The following is a 10,702-nucleotide window of genomic DNA, read 5'->3' on the forward strand; positions in this document are numbered from 1 at the left end:
ATGCAAGATGCGATGACTTACGTACGTCATTACGGCCGACCGGATTTATTTATTACATTCACATGTAATCCGAATTGGGAAGAGATACAAACTTTACTATTGCCAGGACAACAAGCCATTCATCGTCATGATTTAACTGCACGTGTGTTTTAAAAAAATTGAAATCTTTAATTGATTTTATTGTTAAATATTCAATTTTTGGTATCACACGTTGTTGACTGTATACGATAGAGTGGCAAAAGCGAGGTTTGCCTCATGCCCATATTTTGGTTTGGCTTAAAGATAGAATCCGTCCTGAAGAAATCGATCAAATAATTTCAGCCGAAATTCCAGACCCATTAATTGATCAAGAATTATTTGATATTGTCACCAAACACATGATCCATGGGCCATGCGGTGCTTTCAACATGACGTCACCGTGCATGGAAAATGGAAAATGTAAAAAAAACTTCCCAAAGCCGCATACGAATGACACGATCACGGATATTGATGGTTATCCAAAGTATCGCCGCAGAAGTACTGAGAATGGTGGCCACACATTTACAATGCGACTGCCGAACTTTCCAAATCAAGTTGAGTTTGATAATGAGTGGGTGGTACCATACTCACCACTACTTTCAAAAACTTACAAAGCTCATATCAATGTTGAGCTTTGCAGTTCTGTTAAATCAATTAAGTATATTTGTAATTATGTAAACAAAGGCAGTGATTTGGCCATATTTGAAGTACAAAACATTAATAAAAATGACGAAATAGCACGATACCAAATGGGCAGATACATTAGCAGCAATGAAGCTATTTGGCATATTCTCAGCTTTCCCATCCACGAAAGAGATCCTGCTGTCCAACATCTGGCAATACATCTTGAAAACGGTCAACGTGTATACTTCACTGAAGAAAATGTTCTCCAAAGAGCGTTCGAAGCTCCGAAAACGACTCTAACTGAATTTTATACATTGTGTCAAAAACCTGATGTTTTTGGCCAATTCGCGAAGACATTGGTGTATGGTGATGTTCCGCGTTATTTCACATGGAACAAATCCAGTAAAAATGGGAGCCACGGAAACAAGGAAAACCACATCCTTCCATTACAGGCATATTCAAAGCTAAGACATTGGGGAGACTTTACACGGTACATCCAAAGCAACGTGAGTGCTTCTATTTACGTTTGTTATTGGTGAATGTTCCCGGACCAACGTCTTTTGAATTTTTACGAACAGTTAATGGTCGAGTATTCAATACATACCAGGATGCATGTCGTGAACTGCAATTGCTAGAAGACGATAACCATTGGGACTTAACGCTTGCTGATGCTGCGTTGACATCAACACCGAATAACATTCGTCAGTTGTTTGCTATTATTTTGACGACATGTTATCCCTCGCAAGCACAAACTTTGTGGGAAAAATATAAAAATTGTATGACAGAAGACATCTTGCACCGAATTAGACAAACAAATCAATCCCAAAACATAGATTATACACGAGAGATGTACAATGAAGCATTGGTCTTAATCGAGGATTTATGTGTTCTTATTTCAAATTTACCACTTAATCATTATGGTATGCCATCACCTAATCGTCCAGCCACCGACTTAGTCAATACCGATTTACAACGAGAAAATCAATATGACCATGGAAGTTTAGCAACAATTATCATGAACAGTGAACCGTTACTGACAGCAGAACAAAAAATTATTTATGATCGGATTATGCTGGCTGTTGCTGCTGAACAAGGCGGTTTTTTTTTCTTGGATGCACCCGGTGGAACCGGTAAGACATTTTTAAAATCGTTGATTCTTGCCAAAATACGGTCGCAACAAAAAATCGCATTAGAAGTAGCATCGTCAGGCATTGCGGCTACTTTACTGGATGGTGGGCGAACAGCACATTCAACATTCAAGCTGCCATTGGACGTCATAATAAACCAGATGCAATGTGTAACATCAAAAAGAATAGTGGAATAGCTGCAGTGTTGCGGAAGAGTTCTATAATAATTTGGGATGAGTGCACAATGGCACACAAATATTCACTTGAAGCATTAAACAGAACTATGCAAGATTTAAATAGCAATAATAAACTTTTCGGTGGTGCTATCTTACTTTTGTCTGGTGACTTCCGGCAGATCTTACCGGTTATACCTCGCTCTACTTTCGCGGATGAGATTAATGCATGTTTGAAACAATCATTCTTATGGCGAAGTGTTGAAACACTTCGATTGACCTTCGATTAAATATGCGAGTACAATTGCAAAATGATCCATCAGCACAAATATTTTCCGAACAACTACTAGATATTGGGAACGGTAAAATAGAACTGCAACTAAATACGCAATGCATTAAACTACCAGACAATTTTTGCACTGTTGTTCAGGATAAAAATGAATTGATTCAGAGTATTTTCCCGGATATACAGAATAATTATTTGAATCATGAATGGCTTAGTCAACGGACGATTTTGGCAGCCAAAAACGTTGATGTTGATGAAATTAACTTCCAGATACAACAGTTGTTACCAGGCGATCTGATGTCTTTTAAATCAATCGATACTGTTGTTGATGAAAATGAAAGTGTAAATTTTCCGATTGAATTTTTAAATTCATTAGATATCCCTGGAATGCCACCACATAATCTTCGATTAAAGATTGGTTCCCCTATTATTCTCCTCCGTAATTTGAATCCACCTCAATTATGTAACGGTACGCGTTTGGTCATCAAAAAGATCACCGGAAACATTCTTGAAGCAAACCATTTTGGCTGGGAAGTTTAAAGGAAAAGTGGTCCTGCTGCCACGTATTCCGATGATACCATCAGATTCTACCGTACCCTTCAAAAGGCTACAGTTTCCAATTCGTTTAGCTTTTGCCATGTCTATAAATAAATCTCAAGGTCAAACAATGTCCATTTGTGGTTTAGATTTGGAAAATCCATGTTTTTCTCATGGACAACTATATGTTGCGTGTTCACGTGTTGGGAAACCGTCGAATCTATTTGTGTTAGCTAAAGACAGGTTAACCAAAAACATTGTGCACCGATTGGTGTTAAATTAAATTGAAATTGAAAGTATTTATAATTCAAAAAAATAGATATTAATGTTTAAAAGTTTAAGACTGTCTGCCTTGCATACCTCATTTATGAGTTTAAGCGTCACATGTTACTTACTGTATTATACTGTATTATACTTATATTTGTTATAAAATAAATAGAAATAATAAATCTGATAAATTTTTATTTTGTACCTATTGATTTCTGCTTAATATCAAGTGTAAGAACATTTTAATTAATTGTGTTCAACGTACTTCCCCTTCAAATCTCAATCCAGTGAATTTGTATACCAACATCAACATTTTCGTCTTTGTTCATAAATAATTTCATTGTACTGAAGGGTTATAGTAGTAGAAAGTCAAATAAGGAGTCAAATTAGATTGTTTACTATAATGTAATATAACAAAAACTTTAGCCACAGCAACGCGTGGCCGGGTCAGCTAGTCCACATATATATATTTATATATTTATATATATAAATTAACAAAGTAATAACATGCGAACTTCAAAAGTTAATTGTAAGAAAAAACAGGTAACAACAAATAAAATGGACAACCCACAAGGACATCATGCCCCGTGCGAGTTGTCTTTTCCTGTCATTATTGACTCATGTTTTGCACCTGTTTTACTACACGCGCACTCGCTGATCAACTAATAAAAAACACCGGCTGCCAATCTAAGAACGTTCCACATAACATGCAATAAAATAAGGATATTCGCAATTGCATTCAAATAAATAAACAATAATTTCGCAAATATATGTACAGGTGTCCGCAAGTGCAGTCAAACAAAATTTCAATGTTTCGTCACCGCGCTGTGACATGACGCTCGTACTGCCGTTGTATTGTGCTGTAATGCCTTAATTAAAGTTCTCATTGTAAAAATTGACGATGCGCAGTTGCGACATACTTGCAAAATAACAAAAACCAAACTCATGTTATTTACTAACTAAAAGTGACAAATTTTTTTGCGAGCTTGGGATTCGCGAAAGCATTTTATTTTCAAACAATTCGTTAATTAGATTGCGAGAAGAGGGGTTTCAATTCACAAGCCGAACTGCTTACTATAACTTGGGCTGAACATAACAAACATCTCTAAAGGCAACAAAGTATACCGATTAGTTCCATAATAATGCACAGTTGTATTGGGACATCTTGAATTTATGAGTTTTGAGGAGATTTAATGACTTATTATTTTAAAAAAATACATATTACTCTTTACTGTACACGTTAGAAAATATATACATTGGCAGTCTTTATCATATGGGGCAAATTTTTTCAGACCATCATAGTATGGAAATAGACAAGTATCTGGTATTTAGGTGCGCACGCACGCACGCACACGCACACGCACACGCACACGCACACGCACACGCACACGCACACGCACACGCACACGCACACGCACACACACACACACACACGTATTATTCTGTTCAACTAATTATATTCGAAATCAGTCACATGCACTTTCAGCTTCTCCTACGGCTGATAGACACTCCCAGTGCAAGGCATTGTCTTCCCCCCAGTGACCGGTGCAGCGCTGTCCGCTATCAGGTCAATTTCGATTTTAACTTTCTCAAATAGCATACAAGTATTTATTGATCTTCTTTTTGAGTACGTAACAAAGACAATAAATAATAGGACAATTTAAATTGACCACTTATGTACGAAATCCAGTAAGGTTAGCCACAAAGGTTGCTAATATCAAAGTTTTTAATTTTTTTTTATCTCTAGTTCAACTGCATAATGTTTATGGCAGTGATAAGCGACGTGACAAGTGTTACCTGTAGTGGGCTGATGATCTGTGCCCGTGTAAGCTGCTGCGTTCCGAGCACCGGCTGCACCTGGACACACTGCGCTTGAACTGGAACTGTCTGAGCGGTCGCCCCGGCTGATTTCGCCTTGCTTCCGGACACCTTAGCGCCACTAATCATCTACGGAGCGACAACTATGTTATTAACGCATTTGGATCGTAATAGAAATGGATTTAAATAACACACACGCACACACGCACGCACGATTTTTATCTTGTGTATTTACGTCCATTTCTGTTAAAATGTCAAATAATCACGAATAATATAAAATATAAATAATACCTGGTCTAGCAAAAACTTACGTTACAAAAAAATATCCGATAATAGCTAAAAAACAACTTTATGCTAAAGTTTTACATGTGATTATGTAGAGTGAAAAGGATATGTTGATATACTAAACTAGTTATTCAATGTGTCCACCCTTAGCTTTGACGCACGCTTTTAGACGATAGGGCCATTCGTCGATGGATTTACAAACGGTTTCCATTGGAAACTCGGTCACTGCTGCCTCCAAAGATTTCTTGAACGACTCAATATTTTGGGTGATGATTAGAGCAGGTTTTCAGTTTTGATTGCTTTTAATAAAAAATATTAAAAAGACTACTTCATATTTCAAGCAGTATAAAGGAAACTACTGATGTTGATCTTCGCTTCAAGATTTTCTAAGAATGTCTCATTTTCTTCTGAAATTGATATTAGAGACGTAACCTAACTTTTAAATTTTAAAATCTATGCCGTATCAATGAAACGCTAGGTGAAGATTTTTCCGCTGGTCGAATAATACATTCGTCTTAGTTTTCATTTTTGATTGCTTTTAATAAAAAATATTAAAAAAAGACAAATTCTATTTCAATCAGCATAAACGAAACACCTGATGTTGATTTTCGCTTCAAGATTTTCTGAGAAAGTCTCATTTTTCTTCCAAAATTGATACAAGAGACGTAACCTAACTTTTAAATTTTTAAATCTATGCAGTATTAATGTAACGCTGTGGAGAGATTCTTCCGCTGGTCGATTAATACATTCGTCTTAGTTTTTATTTTTGATTGCTTCTAATAAAAAAATATTAAAAAAAAATTTCAAATTTCATGCAGTATAAACGAAACACCTGTTGTTGATTTTCGCTTCAAGATTTTCTAAGAAAGTCTTAATTTTCCCCTGAAATTGATATTAGAAACGTAACCTAACTCTTAAATTTTTAAATCAATGCAGTATCAATGTAACGCTAGGTGGAGATTTTTCCGCTGGTCGGTTAATACATTTATACGCGATATGTACGCGATAGTTTACGGGAGAAGAACGCTAGAGGCTGCCAGATGTTGTTCTTTCGTTGTTGTAACACTGCTCCAATAGCCGTGTCTGAAGCGTCGGTGACAATTGCTAACTCTGCCAAGTAATCTGGGTGAGCAAGAAGTGCAGCGTTGGAAAGCGAAGTTTTGCAGTCTTCAAAAGCTTTTAGAAGCTCCGGTGTCATGTCTACTGGATGAGAGCCTTTAATTTTAAGTCCCTGTAGTACTGAATTGAGAGGCGCTTGGTGTTGGGCAGCCTTAGGGATAAATCTGCGGTAGAAATTTAGCATCCCTAGAAAACGACGCAGCTCTTTTACAGTTTGGGGAACGGGGAACTCTCTTATAGCTTGTACTTTCTCATCCAAAGGTTTACTTCCAGCACCAGATACCTCATAACCCAAAATTTTGACGACCTCCTGTCCAAATACGCATTTTGATGTGTTGATGAGTACGCCATATTGTTTAAGTCAATCAAAGAGCTGGCGTAGGTGCTGTTTGTGTGTTTCTCTGTCAGGAGAGAACAGGATAATGTCATCAACATACCCGTAGCAGAAATCCAGGCCTGATAGTACTTCGTCGATGAAGCGTTGGAATGTTTGAGCCGCGTTTCGAAGTCCGAAAGTCATGAACGGGAACTCAAACATTCCGAATGGCGTCGTGATCGCCGTTTTTGGAATATCCTCGGGATTTACAGTGATCTGATTGTACGCTTTCACAAGATCAACCGTAGAGAAGATGGAGCATCCTGACAGCTGGTGGGCAAAATCTTGAATATGTCGGATGGGGTATCGATCAGGTATAGTCCTGGCGTTAAGTGCTCTGTAGTCACCGCAAGGTCTCCAGCTGTCATCTTTCTTTTTTACCAGGTGAAGAGCAGAAGACCATGGACTCTCTGAGCGTCGAGCTGTACCGGCTGCCAACATTTCCTCGAACTCCTTCTTGGCTGCCTGAGAACGAGCAGGATCTAGACGTCGTGGCTTACAAGAAACCGGCTGACCTGGAGTGGTTCTAATGTAGTGCATCGTGGAATGTTTCGAGGCACCACGCATGCCTGCAGGCCTCGTAATTTCGGGGAACTCGCGTAGAATCTCGTGGAACTCTGTATCTCCGCTAAAGGTTTTGACGGAAGAGATGTCGTCGATAGTTTCTGCGTTTTCTGAAATTGCGGCTACATGTAGAGTAGTGATACCATCAACCAGACGCTGGTTTCTGCAGTCGACTAGCAAGTTGTAGTAGCTAAGGAGATCTACGCCAATGATGGGCTTAGACACATCAGCTACCGTAAAACTCCATGAAAAATCGCGACGAAGACCGAGGTTGAGATGCAGGTGAATAGGGCCGTAAGTGTGAATAATACTGCCGTTGGCTGCGATGAGATCGTATTTGGATTGAGTGCAGGGCGTCTTGACGGCTGAACGTGGAAAAACGCACAAGTCTGAGCCAGTGTCTACCAGGAACTGCATTTTTGACACACGATCGGTAATGAAAAGGCGGCCTGCGGATGGCGGGTAGTCGTTGGCCGCTACTTCCGACTGCCCAGTTCGTTTCCCGCCTGGAATGTGCAGGGTTGTCTGCATTTAATCGCTTTGGAGCCATAAGTGTAGTGGTAAAAACAGTATGGGTGGTCTGGCGGTGGTTGTCGTGGCGTCGAACGACTTCGGAAGCGGTTCCTCTCGTATTTAGATTCTGAGCGAGCACCATTTCTGCCGTTTCGAGATGTAAGGGCGGCTACTTGTCTAGTTAGCTCACTGACTTGTCTGGTAAGCTCCTCCAGCGTTGAAGACGAAGCGCTGCCAGAAGAAGTAGTCGCCATGGAGATCTGCGGTGTGGTAGGGGCGATTTCGTACACTTTGTCCGCCAGCTCCCCCAGCTTTTCTAAAGAAAGGTCTATCTGTGAAGCAATCACTGTTTGTATGTTTTGAGGTAGACCGTTAGACCATATTGATTTTACTATATGCGAAGGTACTGATGGGCCTGCTAAATCCTGCAAGTAGCGTAGGAATCGTGAGGGTGTCCTATCTCCGAGCTCTTCGAACATTAGTAATTGCTTCACGCGTTTCTCTTGTGAAGCTGACAGACGTCGTATAAGTTCCGTTTTTAGTTTTTCATATTTTTCTCTTTCTGGAGGACGAATAATTACGTCTTTCACTTCGACGGCGACTTGGTGGTCGAGTTGTGCTACCAAGTAATTAAATTTAGTTTCGTCGGTACTGATGCCAGACAGGCTGAATTGGCACTCCAGCTGTGAAAACCATAGGGCAAGCTCTTCAGGCCAAAATGGGGGCACTCTTACGCCAACGCGTAACACTTCGGCGATTTTGCGTTCGTCGTTACTAGGCTGACTCATATTGTGGTTTATCTGCGAATCTTCCGAGTGTGGTATCAGCTGGGTCCAGAAGGTGCTTCTCGTTGTCTTTACTCGGGGTCACCAGTGTAGGAGTGGTCGTAGTACTGTAGCTTCTTGTTCTTCGGTAGCCTCTTGTTCGTCGGTTGCTTCTTGATCTTCAGTTGCTTCTTCCTGTGTTGACCGCACCTCCGCTAGCCCTTATTATGAGCGCGGAGACTCTTAACAGCGCGATGCAGATTTTCGTTGCGTCTATTGTGGCGCCATCCGTCAAGTATCTGTTTCACTGCCGCCGCCGCCATGCGATCGACGGTCACGTGGGTAAGAGCTTGGTGTTTGAGTGGCGCGCGATATGAACGCCACACATTCGTCTTAGTTTCCAATTTTGATTGCTTTTAATAACAAAATATTAAAAAGACAACTTCGAATTTCAAGCAGCATAAACGAAACACCTGATGTTGTTTTGTGCTTTAAGATTTTCTAAGAAAGTCTTAATTTACTCCTGAAATTGATATTAGAGACATAACCTAAATTTTAAATTTTTAAATTTATGCCGTATCAATGTAACGCTAGGTGGAGATTTTTCCGCTGGTCGGTTAATACATTCGTCTTAGTTTTCATTTTTGATTGCTTTTAATAAAAAAATATTAAAAATAAAACTTCAAATTTCAACCAGTATGTACGAAACACCTGATGTTGTTTTGTGCTTTAAGATTTTCTAAGAAAGTCGTAATTTACTCCTGAAATTGATATTAGAGACATAACCTAAATTTTAAATTTTTAAATTTATGCCGTATCAATGTAACGCTAGGTGGACATTTTTCCGCTGGTCGATTAATACATTCGTCTTAGTTTCCAACTTTGATTGCTTTTAATAACAAAATATTAAAAAGACAACTGCATATTTTATGCAGTATAAACGAAACACCTGATGTTTGTTTTCGCTTCAAGATTTCCTAAGAATGTCTAATTTTTCTTCTAAAATGGATATTGGAGACGTAACATAACTTTTAAGTATTTAAATCTATGCAGTATCAATGTAACGCCAGGTGGAGATTTTTCCGCTGATCGGTTAATACATTCGTCCTAATTTTTATTTTTGATTGCTTTTAATAAAAAAATATTTAAAAGACAACTTCAAAATTCGTGCAGTATATAGGAAACATCTGATGTTGATTTTCCCTTCAAGATTTTCTAAGAAAGTCTCATTTTCTTCTGAAATTGCTAGTAGAGACGTAACCTAAGTTTTAAATTTTTAAATATATGCCGTATCAATGTAACGCTAGGTGGAGATTTTTCCGATGGTCGATTAATACATTCATCTTAGTTTTCAGTTTTGATTGCTTTTAATAAAAAAATATTTAAAAGACAACTTCAAATTTCGTGCAGTATAAACGAAATACCAGATGTTAATTTTCGCTTCAAGATTTTCTAAGAAAGTCTCATTTTCTTCTGAAATTGATATGAGAGACGTAACATAACTCTTAAATTTTAAAATCTATGCAGTATCAATGTAGCGCTGAATGGAGATTTTTCCGCTGGTAGATTAATACATCCGTCTTAGTTTTCATTTTTGATTGCTTTTAATAAAAAATATTAAAAAGACAACTTCAAATTTCAAGCAGAATAAACGAAACACCTGATATTGATTTTCGCTTCAAGATTTCGTAAGAGTGTCTCATTTTTCTTCTAAAATTGATATTAGAGACGTAATCTAACTTTAAAATTTTTAAATCTTTGCAGTATCAATGTAACGCTGTGTGGAGATTTTTTCGCTAGTCCGATAATAAATCGTCATAATTTTCTTTTATGACTTTTTTACTCCAAAATTATTTAATTAAAAATCTTACCTCATACAGTATAAACGAAATACCAGATGTTAATTTTCGCTTCAAGATTTTCTAAGAAAGTATTAATTTACTGCTGAAATTGATATTAAAGACGTAACCTAACTTATAAATTTTTAAATCTATGCCGTATCAATGTAACGCTAGGTGGAGATTTTTCCGCTGGTCGATTAATACATTCGTCTTAGTTTCTATTTTTGATTGCTTTTAGTAAAAAAAATTTAAAAAGAAAACTTCAAATTTCGAGCAGTATATACGAAACACCTAATGTTGGTTTGCGCTTCAAGATTTTGTAAGAAAGTCTCATTTTTCTTCTTAAAATGACATTAAAGACGTAACCTAACTTTTTAATTTTTAAATCTA

The 10,702-nt window shown here is 38.0% G+C and overlaps 1 protein-coding gene across 1 annotated transcript; it reads right to left on the minus strand.

Annotated features, from left to right (window-relative positions):
• Window positions 1-7,670: 7,670 nt before the first annotated feature.
• On the minus strand, window positions 7,671-8,495 carry LOC137927549 (uncharacterized). Its single transcript, XM_068771334.1, has one exon. It carries the CDS (start codon window positions 8,493-8,495, stop codon window positions 7,671-7,673), a length of 825 nt encoding a protein of 274 aa, XP_068627435.1.
• Window positions 8,496-10,702: the final 2,207 nt, after the last annotated feature.

The sequence above is a fragment of the Battus philenor genome, unplaced genomic scaffold, assembly GCF_028537555.1.
Source record: "Battus philenor isolate CCGP_79_NKW_IND1 unplaced genomic scaffold, ilBatPhil1.0.hap1 SCAF_33, whole genome shotgun sequence".
Classification (NCBI taxonomy): domain Eukaryota; kingdom Metazoa; phylum Arthropoda; class Insecta; order Lepidoptera; family Papilionidae; genus Battus; species Battus philenor.